The sequence below is a fragment of the Polypterus senegalus genome, chromosome 3, assembly GCF_016835505.1.
Source record: "Polypterus senegalus isolate Bchr_013 chromosome 3, ASM1683550v1, whole genome shotgun sequence".
NCBI lineage: Eukaryota > Metazoa > Chordata > Cladistia > Polypteriformes > Polypteridae > Polypterus > Polypterus senegalus.
The window spans coordinates 187,066,132-187,080,788 of NC_053156.1; the positions used below are offsets into that span (position 1 = coordinate 187,066,132).

Below are 14,657 nucleotides of genomic sequence, written 5' to 3' on the forward strand. Positions count from 1 at the left end.
ACTAGTGTTTTACCCTAATACTTTTAATTATTCTTGTAAGAAGAAGTATTTAATTATTTAACTGTAGTTAAAAGCTTAATTTTGCAATGAAAAGGGTTAAACTTCTAATGCTTGTTCTCAATGTTTTTCTTCATGTTAAGATTTTGGATCTTAAAAATTTCATCAAGTCTTTGTAGGCACAGAATAAATTGTATGTTACAGGATACTTTTATATTCTTTTAAAAGAGTTAACAATAGAATTTGCCAACTTGCTTGGCCCATGGTATTTTTGAGGCTTGATGGTTATTTTAGGCTTATATGTTTTTTGTTTTTTTCCTCACACAGGTCTTGAATGAGACTCTGTGTCCCACTTGGGACCAGCTGTTGGTTTTTGATCATGTAGAGCTTTATGGAGAAGCAAGTGAACTGAGAGATGATCCACCAATTATTGTCATTGAAATCTATGATCAGGACACTGTGGTATGCCTTTTTAACCTCAGAATGATGTGTTATAGCATTATATTTAGATATATGTCTAACATAATTTTATTTGGAAGGCATATACTGTATGAGTATGTGAAATAATAGGTACTGTACTTGTGTTTTATTAGTCACGTTGTTAATGTGAATGTGCAAGTAAAGAATTGGGGAATGATAAATGTGCAAAGCCAAAACCTGTAGATTCTGGTGACAAATCATGTTGTACCTTGGAGCAACTAAACAGCAAATTAAACAGAAAAAGTCCCTGTTAAATAATAGACATGACCCTAAAATGCTACCCATTATTCTGTGTTACAAGGAAAATGAATATGATTGATTCAGCAGAACCAGTGGCTTTTCACTCAACTTCCTGAATAATTTTTTTTTGTGTTAGTGTAGAATTTTTTGAAAGTACTTTTTGACAACACACTTTTCACCTAACATACTAAATAAGCTCCTTTTTACAATAGTTTGAAGTTTTCTTTTTTATTCTCTTTTTTTCTGCTAAAATCTACTGCAAATCTAAAAAATAATTTTAACACACTGGAAAAAAGCACCACCTGGAAAAAATAAAATAAAAAAATCCTAAATCACTTAATATTATATAACCAAAATGTCAGAAGCCATTTCCAGCAGCATTACAAGCACAACATAATGTGATATAAGGCAGTAGTCCATCAAATGGTACATACACGCAGATGTAGCCACACTCACTTACAAAGGGTCAGTTTAGAGTTCCCATCTATACTATCAGATTCTCCTTTGGGATATGGGAGAAAACTCTGAGAGCCATTAAAAAATATGCTGACACTGAGAACATGCCCACCTCTCAGACACAGTGACAAGGCTAATAGCACTGTTGTCTAACAGCTCTAGAAACATTTGAATAAATGCCCCAAAACCTCTTCTGTCAATTTAATATGTTTATGTTCTACAAAATAAAAAGGAATGAAGTAAAGGAAGTTAAAACAAACTCAATGCACACACAGGAACTACATCAACACCAGATTTTTCCAGTCTGTTCAGTCAAGCAAAAGTACGCTTTTTAATAAAAAAGATTACAATATGCAAGCTTTCAAGGAAACTCAGGCCTCTTCTTCAGGCAAGATGTAATGGACACCCTAGTACTCCAGTCTGTTCAGAAAAGTGACTTATCCAAGAAGAAACGTTCCTAAACATTACACAAAAAGCATTTGAACTCATTCTCAAAATATTTTTCCCTGCAACATTGGCTTCATTGTTTCATAAATACTCGTCCAAACATAATTCTCAACTCACAGCAAATTTTCAAAATTTTTATTAATCTCCTTTGTGCAGTCCAACAAGTTATGTGGCCTCAGACACGCATTATAAAGTGAATGACCATCTCTTCCATTGGGAAGTTTTATCAGGGCAGATATTACATCCACTCATCCCGTCTGTAAGAGAAATAACCAAAATTTTGTGCAAGTGTTTATTTTTTTTCTTGTAACAGGATACAAAACAGTCCTCCACCTCCTCTTGAAATTGATGCTTTAGAATCAAGAATGCATGTTCTTTATGAAAAATGAAGTTTTAAACCTTCATCTTGAATATATTTTGATATTTATTAAACTTTTAAACATATATGTTATGTACAGTATAATTATTTGGTGAATTTGGATGATGTGGTCAGTTACTGAATAGTAATGCAAGATCTTTTCACTGGTTTTTAAACTTTATCTTGAGGTTTCTTTTTTAAAGATACTTCCATACCAATGAATTTACTGAGCTCACGAACAGCTATATTAAACTGAATTTTCAGTTTAATTCCAGAGAGGATATTGCTTTTAGCTTCACTGACAAATTTGCCATGTATATTTATATATATTTAAATTTGACCAAGCAAGCTAAATTAAATAAAGATTTTATTTTTTGACAGAAACAATTTTTTCCTTGAGAAAAATTATCATAAGGCAAAGAATTAATGTAGCCAAAGAATTTTCAAAATTTTTAATGTATTCTGTATTGGTGAATATTTTTTTTTCTTCTTATTGTGAAATTAGTCACACATCCCCTTAAACTAGGAATTATAAAAAACAGTCGATAAATTACTTTAAGTGAATTAATCTGTTTAAGCATTTCTAAGGGTTTGTTTACACTTTCTTGTGATTCCCTACAGCATTATGCTTAATCATTTGAATTTTCACCCTAACAGTTATAACATTTCTCCTTTTAGAGAAGCACCCTTCATCTTTGCAAGCAAGCATATTGAGTTTGACTGTCAGTGGTTAATGGAACACTTAAGCCACATATTTGAAAATGAGTGATGGAAAATTAACATTGCTGTACATTTCAATAAAAGTGTTTGATTGTCAAGTTCAGGATGCACTTTTAACTATTTAAAACAAAAAAAAAAAAACCTTGAGAGTCAAGTAAGATGTTATATTGACAATGAATGATGCAACCAGAGTGCATTGTTGCTGTGCTTGCATTGACTGTATATTTATTTTTATTTAAATTCACACTAATTCTGGATTTCATTGGCATTGGGCTAAGTAGAGTGTGCATTTTGAAAGCTAAACGTAGTTTAGTCATTGCAATATTTACTGTTTGTAGACAAGATTGTGTACCACAGGGAATGCAACAGGAAAGCAGATGAGATGTGACTTTTCATTTGAAACATTTGGTTACCTTTATGTAATTTGAGACTATGCGCATTTCCTTTATCTTTTTTTTTTTTTTTTAAGACAGAATGAATAAGCAAAGTGGGCAGGGGTAATCAAAAATCATTCATATTCTTATGGTGATTGTGCATCAATTTTAGTTTTTTGCATTGTTCTGAAATATACAGTATGTACTGTAAAAGATTTTGATTTCAGATTTTAAAGACGTTTGCCAAAGTATACAACAGAAAACATAACATCTATTTACTCTAATTCAGAGTACAGAAAGACTGAGCTACTGACTTCAGCCATAGCATCCAGCCATGGACAGCACCAGTTTATCACATTGCTCACTCGGACCCACACTCACTGTCATTCATGCTTATGCAGGACTAGTTCATAATCCAGAATTAATTTTAACCAGCATGTGTTTGGGATGTGAGAAGAAAGACAGAGTACTAAGAGCTAAACCCATACAGAGAATATACTAACTTCACATGGATTCCAAGCCAGATTTCATTATAAGATAGGGTGACATGACTATTTATATGTAAATTATTTTAAATTGTTGGGTGCTAGTAATCTAGCAAATCTACACTGAAAATCCTGTAAATTCTGCATGTCTTTTTTCATCTTTGTAAATGGTAAACTGGTTTTATTCTGAAATATATGCTTACAGTATAAAGATAGTAGAGAGACAAGAATATTTCTGTTTATTTTATAGCTTTCCAACATTTTATTTTATGGTAACAATTTTAAATTTGAATCATAAATTAAGGATACATCAATAACCAAATGTTATAACATTCTGAATTAAAAATATCTTCAAGACTTTGTAAGGTGTCTGAAAATGCATAAAGTTAATTGTTCATTTAATTTTGTTCTAGACTTCTGAAACAATAATTCGGCGCATAGTTAAATGAAATCACCTCTAGTTGCTGTTGCATTCCTGGGGCACACATTGTTTTTGTGATTTTTGTGTTAGATATCCACATTAAATATTTTTCCTTTACTGAATATAACCACTTGACTGCTAGAGTACCATACTAAAATCTTAAATGAATTTTTGCTATATTAATTCTTTAAAAAAGTCAAAGGCTGAAGTTATAGGAGTGTACACTTTTAATTTTAAGCTATAGTTTAATGTACTATGGCCATTATAATATGCTCAGAATTTATGTAAATCATAACTGAACTATAGATACTTTGGAACAAGAACTGTTGTTTTTATCAGAAAAAAATCTCCTGCTCAGGTTGCCCATTTGTCAAGAATGTTTGGGGGGTGGATTTGGAGTTCCAAATGAAATCGTCACAATAATATTTGAATAGAGAAACATGGAATATAATTTCACTGATCTGGAATAAGCCATTGCTTGTGTGTGAAATGGAAGAGTATCTGGTAAACATATACAAATCAGCCACAACATTAAAACCTACTATACCTAATATTATGTTGGTCCCCATTGTGCCTGCAAAACCACTGTTACCTATCAAGGCATGGACTCCACAAGACATCTGAAGGTGTCTTGTGGTAACTGGCACTGAGATGTTAGCAGCAGAAACTTTAAATTATGTACGTTTTGAGGTGTGGCCTCCATGGACTTTTTTTAAACAGCACATCCCACCAATTCTTGATCAGATTGAAATCTGAGGAATTTGAAGGCAAAGTCAGCACCCCTCTGCTATGTTCCCCAAACCATTCCTGACCAGTACTTGCAGCATGGCAGGGCACATTATCCTGCAGAAAGAGGCCACTGCCATTAGGGAATACCATTGCCATGAAGGGGTGCATTTGGTCTGCAACAACCTTTGGTTAGGTGGTACATGTTAAAGTAACATCCACATAAATGGCAGGACCAGGATTTCCCAGCACAGTATTGCCCAGAGCATCACACTTACTCCACCAGCCTGCCTTCTTCCCATATTGCGTCCGCATGATGTGAAAGAAAAAATGATTCATGCGCCAAGCCTATGCATCTGTATAATACTGCTGTTACCACTACTATAACTACTCCTCTTATCACATACTGACTAATTTCACTCTTATTGGGAGAATAAAGGAAATTCCAGGAGGGGTGTAGACAGGAGTAGCTGACTTACTGATCTTAAAGCAGTTATTTTTTTTTTTTGTTGTTTTTTTTTGGTATTTCTGAAAATCTGTTAATTGATTGACTGTAATGTACACCATATTTAAAACAGCAAGGAGGACTGCTCATATCACATGTACACCTTGGACATGAAGATTAATTATCATATGTGCTCTTTAGATGAATCTACTTTATCAGCTAATCTTCACTTGAGTAGAGCATCATTTAGATCAGGGGTCAGCAAACTTTTCACCCCAACTCACCTTTGGGGGCCAGACAGTTTGGTCCATCACAATACCATTAGTGTGGTGTGTGTGCTTGCTTCTCAGCTGCTTAGCAGCCAATTTCTGGGGTTAATTTGTACACAACAATCCGCAGACTAATATGCAGATGATCATCAGAGAGGCTGGATTTCAACCTTGACTTTGTAGTTCTCATAATGACAGTGTCTGTTCAAAGGTTTATGTGCTTACGTACATGATAATAAACCCACATGCCCTTGCTTTCAGAGTAGTAAAATTGTCATTTATAAGTTCCATGTAAAATGTGATAAGATCACATTCTTTGTATTTGTCGTTCAAAGCACTGTTGCTTTGTAAATCAACGCTCAAGCTCTAGTTGAAGGGAGGATGGTGCTGAAATGACAGTTACGTCAAAGGATATTCAAAAAGCTTAATGGCATCTGCAAGCTCAATGAAATCCTGAAATCTCTGAGCAAACTGCTCCTGCAATAATTCATTTTTTTGGACAGTAAGTCTTTTGGGAAGTATTTATCTAATGTGCTTCTTTTAAATTCTGCACAGACAGAAAAATTATCCAGTTTTCCCTCTGATATCTGTTCCTTGAACAACAGTAGATGCATTTCAATTGCTTTGACAGTACAATACAAATTACATATGAGGTGTCCCTTTCCCTGTAGTCTGTAATTTAGGTCATTGATGATGCCGGGTGAGATTGGTGTGAAGTACCATCTTCCAAAGCTATTCAGAGTCAGACATGTTTTTTACAGGCTTTCCTTTTTCTTTCATAAACGTGCTGGTTTTATAGTGTATATCAAAAATTCTCCTCAGCACTCTGCCTCTGTTTAGCCACTTCACTTTAGTATGATATGGTACGTCACTGTACTGTACATTGGTTTCAGACAAAAAAACTTTGAAGTTTTCAGTGATTTTGTGCACATCAGCAAATTAAATTTACAGTAAATGTGACAACTGTCATTACATCTTAAAGACCTAGAGCTTTTCCACATAGCGCTTGCTGATGGATAATGCAGTGTACACCATCTGGTTTCAGGATGCCCATTGACATGATTATTTATTCTTCCCAATAAGCCAGTTTTGACAAACGTGACCTTTGGGCAGAGTGGTGGCTCTGCAGCTAAGGATCTGCACTGGCAGTTGAAAGGTTGCCAGTTCAAATCCCATAAATGCCAAAAAAAAGGGACTAAGCTCTGTTGGGCCCTTAAGCAAGGCCCTTAACTTGCAATTGTTGAGTGCTTTTAGTAGTGAGAAAAGGGCTATATAAATGAAAGAATTGTTTTATTAGAATTATTACCTTCAGTTGCAACATGTTTTAAATTCTCACATTTCAAATCAAACTGTTCAAGTGTTTTACACACATATAGGAATATTTACTGTCCAGTTACATTTCCTTTCAAAATATGAAGGGTAAGGCCGGGTTTATACTTCACGCGACGCACGCTGCAGCGGACGCTCCTGCTACGCAAGCGTTGTAGTGTTAATACTTGCGCACATACTTTACGTAAATCTGAAGGAATCCACCAGGTGGCAGTACGAGATATTATCACAGTGAGAACATGTTCGGCTTCTCTGTGTTGTGAATTGCCTAGAACACCCATTAAATTCCGATGACACCTTACGGCAATACAGTATATCTGAAAATGATGTTTATTGATTAAATCCATCAATCCAAGGATGTGTCCATTCCAGCAAGCATTGGGCACAAGTGAGAAACAGTCACTGGACGAGGCCTTAGCTCATCGCAAGGTGACTACAAGCACACACATATACTTGCGTCATTTTTGCGGCACCAAATCCCCAAATCTGCATATCTTTGGAAGGAAACTGGAGCACAGTGTGGAATCCAAGCAGGGGATAACAGCGACATGACTCCCTGCGAGACCGAAGTGCTACCACTCCGCCACTGTGTCACCCCCATGTGTGAAATTATTAACAGTATTCATTATTTAAACGAAATTAACGATTTATCTGTAAAATGTAACATACACACTTTAATGCATTTCATCATGAAAGTGCTATCAAGTATAAATCTAAAGATTCTAAATGTGCAGAGAGTTGGAATATCATATTTAATGTGTTCTGTGTGGTGATCTACTGCTGCTTGCCTTAGGGATTAAAAACTGGGATGACGTTTACGATGGTCTGCTTTAATGATAAAGTAAATGTATCGGGTCATTACGATCGGGAATATGCGACGCTTGAATATAAAAGCACCACGAATGCATCTGTATGTTGGCATTTTGCTTCACCACTTCGAGCCATTCATCAAACATCGAATCACGCACATCGATCTTGTAGGATCCGCAAAGCAGCTTTCTGTCACATGTAGATAGTAAACAGAGACTCTGACGTCACATTCCAACTTTTAGCACACTGCGCCCCCCAACTTTTGCTAGTACTTTAACTAGGGCAGGCGTCGCGTTAGGACCTGCTCAGATGACACATCAAATGAATGCTGAGAACGCGTGGCAGCTGTGATGCGGGCGCGTATGCACTCTGAGCATGAAGTATAAACGAGCCCTAACTAGTTCCTCAGTGATAGTGAACGATTCATCTGTGCCCTGTAAAAAATTGTGCAGTGTCCACTTCATCAGTGTTTTCATCAGGGGCAATAGAAAAATTAACAAATCTCTGTGCTTTGCTTTTGCGTGGCTGCCAGAGATCGTCTGGCATTTCTTCCAATCATCTGGTAACTATTCTTGTTAGCAAACTCACTGTCTGTATCAAGTCCCATTTCTCAGTCCATACCTTCTCCACAATCTCTTCTTCACATTTTCTTCTAAATAGGGATTGCTGTCCTGAAAGTGATTTTTTTAATTGTTCAAGTGTTTACCTCCATTTGCCTCTTGTGTATTCAGAAAACTTTTCTTCATGTTTAATCTCGTAATGCAGTTTGATGTATTTAGCTATTTAACTACTGCAACAGTTTCTTGGCAGATCAGACAAATTAGTTTTTCTTTCCAGGGGACACAAAAGTATACTTCTGGCAATTTTTCTTGAAATTTGCTTCCCTGCGTATCAATATATTTTTTTCTTTGAAATAATGGAAGCCTACTGTTGTGCGCACTAGGCCTATAGTATCAACACAAATCTTCTTATATTATACACTACCATGGCTGTCCATTTGTCTGTCCAGGATTTTAAATCACCTGTAGCTCGCAAATTGTTTGACCTATTGACCTGAAATTTGGTAACACATATACTACCTGACGTCTACTATCCGCTTTCGGGGTGATGATTATCCTCCAAGGTTATTCCTCTTTTTATTTTTATTTTATTTTATTGTAGAATCAAATCTTGGCAGCAGTCAGCAGGGTGTCTGTGTGGCACATGCTTGCGGGCGCCGTTCTCATCCCTACCACCTTTGACATCACTCCCCCTACCATTCATATCTTAAATCATTCTTGAGTCAGATTGAAGATTTAAATGTCAGCTTAAATGAAAAATTAAGGAAAATGTACTAAGTAATTGCAACACAAACACTGACTTAATCAGTTTTAACATGAAAAGATGCAGATGAAAGAAGAGAAGAAGCTGGTCGCTAAGGTGGAGAAAAGAAAAGCTGCTCAGGAAGCAGCAATCGCATCAACCTCTGAGCAAACAAATGCTAAACATACAGAGAAAGAGTATGAAAACTATGAATGCTCAAGTCAAGTGTATTCACTGCACATTATCATGCAGTTTGCCATTACTGGTAACCTATATTGGCCTTGTGACCAGTTCACCATTAGGGGGTGTTCAAGTGTAACTCATATTTTACAATGATATATACCTCAAATGAGTGCAGCAATGAAGTGAAAGTAAATTGTTGTATGTGATGTTGCACAATTGCAGGGAAAGGCAAGTAAAAAAATGACACAAACACAGGCCAATAAACTATTTTTTGTTGGCCATAGCTTGCTAACCCTAATTTAGACAGAATGATAAAATATATATTGTTCATTGGTTTGTCAGTATTATGTAAGCAATCATTAGAGATTCCCCATATTCATCCATCAATTTTTTTAGTCCAGTATCCACTATATAGCCTATCCTCCAGAAACCACTGCAAAGGGCGACACCACTACAGAACAAGTTCTACTTATGCATTCACCCACAGTCACTCAATTGAGTATTACCAATCAATCTAACAACATTATTTTAACAGTTGGAATAAACTCCAAGTCTGAGGAGAAAATGCAAAAGACCATGGAGAGATAATGACAATGTCATAGAACACACCTGAATATAAACAGATCAAGGTTCCAAATGCTGGTACACTTTTGTGCCGCCCTACATTACATCAGCTTTAGTGCTTTAATTTTGAAGCTATGTCACTCACAAAACTCAGAGACCTTATTTTGATGCCATGTCACATTGTGCAACTTTTTCAGTGATTGTCATAGCTTTCATTTACATAACCTTATCCAGTTGACAGCATTTTCAGTCTAACTAATCCACGACTAGCACTGATGAAGTGAAATAGATTTGATTTTGTCTTTAGTTATAGGGGCAGGCCCTCGGTGTATTAGACCTGACAACCAATGAATTCTCTTCCAGAAATACAATGCATAATATCTAGCAACAAGGAATAAGTAATGTGGGTGTTACAAACCTCACAAACAGAAGAGAAGCTTGTCTATCTGATGTCTCATGTTTTATGTACAATAAAAGAATAGACAAATGAGAAGTAAAGGACCAAGACTACAGTTGAACTCATTATACCTTTCATATACCATCAGCTCCATCAGGCAGCACATTATTGGCTATCAGAAAAAGGGATGAGCAGAACTGTAATGGAAGGTTGGCATTCAGTCATAAATGTGTGCCCAGTGATTTTCAATCATGTAAATTGATATGGTCCAGCAACGAGAATAGCAATTTCATTTAGCAAGTATGGATACCCCACAACTAGAAGTTGCTTAATGTGACATCTTGTTTAGGGAGATATCAAGATAAATAAATTCCATACTGTAACATTTAACCATTCATCCATCCACTATTATTACTAATATTATTTTTTTTATATTATTCTGACACCATTATTCAAGCTAGCATCAAATGTCAGGATACATTATTTATTTATTTATTTATGTTAGTTTCTTTTACACTTAAGACATGGGCAGGTTAAATAATTTGCTCAGTGTCACAGAGTGAGTTGGGGGTGGAAATAGAACTTGTGGCTTTATTTGTTTAGTGCCTTGGTGGGGACAGCCTATTCTTTGAACTTGCATAACACAACTTTGGGTTGTGGGAGTCTATCCCAGTTTAATTAGATCCTAGGCAGGGACCAAATCATAAAAGTGGTATGAGTAATTTCATGATACGGTAAAATAATTTTTTGCATTAAATACCAGAATTCACAATTTCATAATTTTCAAAAAAACAATACACCATAAGTTACGGATTTTATAAAGAGGTGATATTTATGGAACTTCTAAGATATTACCCAATGGTTACAAAGGAATTATTTATTTAAAAAAAAAGTTACTAACACCTAAAACTATCAACACTAGGTTACTTGTAATTGTAAGTGGGACAGTTTCTTCTGGATTCTTTTCAGCCCATGCATTTTTGGAACTAAAGTTGACTGTTAAGTCAAGTCCGCCCAATGAGAGCTCCTCTTGATTATTTTCATGGACAGATGTCAAATATTGGTTCATTCTTGAGTCTGTTGCAATGAGAGTTAGCATCTCCATATTTCAGGTCATATTAGTATCTAGGAAAATGCCTGCTTGTTCTTTTGAGACTATCTTTCAAGACCTTATTCACACTGAATGATCATGGAGGCCATTTTGAAACAGACTGACAATTTTTTTGCAGTGGTGACAGTCTTGCAGATATTTTATCAGATTTTGGTGGTGAAACTAAATCTATCGATTATTTACCATTCAGTCTTGCAGTTCATCCTCACTCATGCCCACAAGCTCTGGAGTTCCCAAAAACACCATTAGTACAAATTGGGGGAAATGAGATTCCTGTGTAGTTTTGCTGGGTTCAGTTTTTTCTGATAGTGTGAGGTGGTCACCAATACAGGAGTGCCTTGGAGTAGAACTGTTGTATCTGTGGATCAAGAGAAGTCAGTTGAGATATATGTCTAGGATGCCCCCTGGACATCTCTCACAGGAGATTTACCACTTACAACCCATTAAGAGATGACCCCAGGCATTACAAACTGGTGGGATTACAACCTATCTATTGGCTGGTCTGGAAGCATGTGACAATTAAACTCAATTAAACTGCTTCAGTTGGCTTGGTAAGGTGAGGAAAATAATAATTTGAAATCCTGCTGAATTTGTAAGTTTACTCACTTACAAAGAAATGAGCAGTCTCTATTTTTATGGTAGATTCATTTTAATGGAGAGAAACAGAATATAACCAAAATCTAGAAAAAAATCACATTACATAAAAGTTATAAATTGATTTGCATGTCATTGAGTGAAATAAGTATTTGATCCCCTACAACCCAGACAGAATTCTGGTTCCCACAGATTGGTAATGTGACACATAGATTAAAATAAATCAATCAATTACAGATGCACCTAATCTTAACGTGTTGTGTGTATAAAGCACACCTGTCCCGAGAATCAATTTCTACTATTCCAACCTCTCAACCACCTTGGGCAAGACCAGAGAGCTGTCAAAGGACGTCAGGGACAAGATTGTAGATCTGCAAAAGGTTGGAATGGGCTACAAGAACATCAGCAAGTAGCTTGGTGAGAAGGTGACAACTGTTAATGCAATTATTCGGAAATGGAAGAAATTTTAAAATGACCATCAATCGCCCTCAGTCTGGAGCTCCATATGAGATCTTGCCTCATGGGTTGAGGATGATCATGAGAAAGGTGAGGAATCAGCCCAAAACTACACGGGAGGAACACTGAAGATGGGTCTTCCAGAATGACAATGATCCAAAGCATACCACCAAGGCAACAAAGGAGTGGCTAAAGAAGAAGCACATTAAGGTCATGGAGTGGTCTAGCCAGTCTCCAGCCCCCAGTCCTATACAAGTAGATAAACTGTGGAGGGAGCTGAAGTTTCGAGTTACCAAGCTTCTGTGGACAGGTGTGCTTTATACACATAACAAATGGAGATTATGTGTATCTTTAATTGGGTTGATTGATAGTAATCAGTGCGCCACACTGCCAATCTGTGGGAGCCAGAATTCTGTCTGGGTTGTAGGGGATCAAATACTAATTTCATTCAATGACATGCAAATCAATTTATAACTTTTATGTAATGTGTTTTTTCTGGATTTTTGGTTGATATTCTGTTTCTCTCCATTAAAATGAACCTACCATAAAAATTAGAGACTGTTCATTTCTTTGTAAGTGAGCAAATGTACAAATTCAGCAGGGGATCAAATAATTATTTTGCCCACTGTATATCTCCACTGCATTCCTTACCAGGAAAAGCAAAGTAATGAAAAGTGGATTTGCATTCTATAATGTGAAGAAAAAAAAAAAATTTGTCAAAACTAACAGCACCATACATGTCAATCTGCGATCCAGGCTTCTGATACACCACAAATCATCAACACATTAATTTTAAAGAATTACAAAATGTACTGTAACTTAACAGGAAAGTTATTAAAAAAAAAAACACACATATTGTTGTTCCCAAGAAGACTTACTTGCTTCTCTAATCTGATATTGTATTGATATTTTAGTGAGCAAAATTGAATATTCATCTCTCCTTCATAAATACAATAAGATAGCTTTATCCTGCTGGTGCTTTAAACTTCAATCAGTTTCTCTTCCAAATTACTGTTCAAAAATTAAACCAATCTGCAATTAGAAAAGCTGACAGGAATGATAACGAATCAGCTGCAGATTTGAGGTTGTCTATTTAAAGTTTCACTCTTCAGCCACAAGTAAATAAAATATGAAAGCCAAATAGTACATTTTTGTAGTGACTACTGTATATGCATAACAATAGAAAACAAGACTGGTTTCTTCTGAGCATCCTTTCTTCAAAGATCTGGCAGTAAAGTGGTTATAATTTTGAGATTTTCTATATGCAATTGATAGTGCGTCTCTTAAAGTTCCCTTATTTAAAGCATGCTAATTTGGTTGCATTTAAGTTGTTTATTTTAATTAGTTGCTTCTTTAACTTCTGAAATTTGTTGTTGTTCTTTTGCTTTCTTGGAACATAATTGATGGATTCCTTTATTATATAGTAGTGTTTAGTGGTCAATTCTTGCTTATAAGTAAAAGGTGGGATGTGTTTATGAGGGGATTACTAATTTTACATTTAATCTACTATTCTCATTTTTTATTTATCTGATTGTATTAAAATAAATAAGCTTGAATCAACTAAAATGATTTGAAGTGCTTCGTAAGTAGTGAATTTGCTTGTATTCAGTCTTCTTCTTCATCTTTTGGCTGCTCTTGTTACGGTTTGCCAAAGCAGATCATCTTCTTCCATATCTTCCTGTCCTCTGCATCTTGCTGTTTTACACCCATCACCTGCATGTCCTCTCTCACCACATCCATAAACTTTATGTTAGACCTTCCTCTTTTCCTCTTGCCTGGCAGCTCTATCTTTAACATCCTTTTCCCAATATACCCAGCATCTCTCCTCTGTACATGACATGTCCAAACCAATGCAATGTCACCTCTCGGACTTTGTCTCCCAACCGTCCAATTTGAGCTGACCCTCTAATGTAATCCTGTCCATCCTTGTCACACCCAGTGCAAATTTTATCATCTTTAACTCTGCCACCTCCAGCTCGGTCTCCTGCTTTCTGGTCAGTGCCACCATCTCCAACCCATATAACAAAGCTGGTCTCACTACCATCCTGTAGGCCTTCCCTTTCACTCTTGCTGATAACCGTCTGTCACAAATTACTCCTGGCACTCTTCTCCGCCCATTCCACCCTACCTGCACACTCTTATTCACCTCTCTTTCACATTCCCCATTACTCTGCACTGTTGATCCCAAATATTTAAACTCATCCACCTTCATCAACTCTACTCACTGAATCCTCACCATTCCACTGACCTCCCTCTCATTTACACACATGTATTCTGTCTTGTTCCTACTGACCTTCATTCCTATCCTTTCTAGAACATACCCCCCCACCCCCTTCAGGGTCTCCTCAACCTTTTCCTTACTCTTGCTACAGGTCACAATGTCATCAGCAAACATTATAGTCCTAGGGGACTCCTGTCTAATCTCATCTGTTCATCACCATATTGGATAAAATCTTTTATCCTTGTAAATTTACAATTATACTGAATTTACAT

General features: G+C 36.2%; 1 protein-coding gene across 8 annotated transcripts in view; it reads left to right on the top strand.

The window, feature by feature from the left end:
• Positions 1 to 14,657, top strand: part of otofa (otoferlin a) — a 565,861-nt gene that overhangs the window by 460,457 nt on the left and 90,747 nt on the right. For 6 of the 8 annotated variants that reach the window (XM_039748300.1, XM_039748302.1, XM_039748307.1 and 3 more), the window contains exon 25: positions 325 to 459. In XM_039748300.1, coding sequence (XP_039604234.1) covers positions 325 to 459 — 135 coding nt within the window. The remainder of the gene's footprint in view (positions 1 to 324; positions 460 to 14,657) is intronic. The other 2 variants (XM_039748301.1, XM_039748299.1) reach the window with 1 other exon arrangement.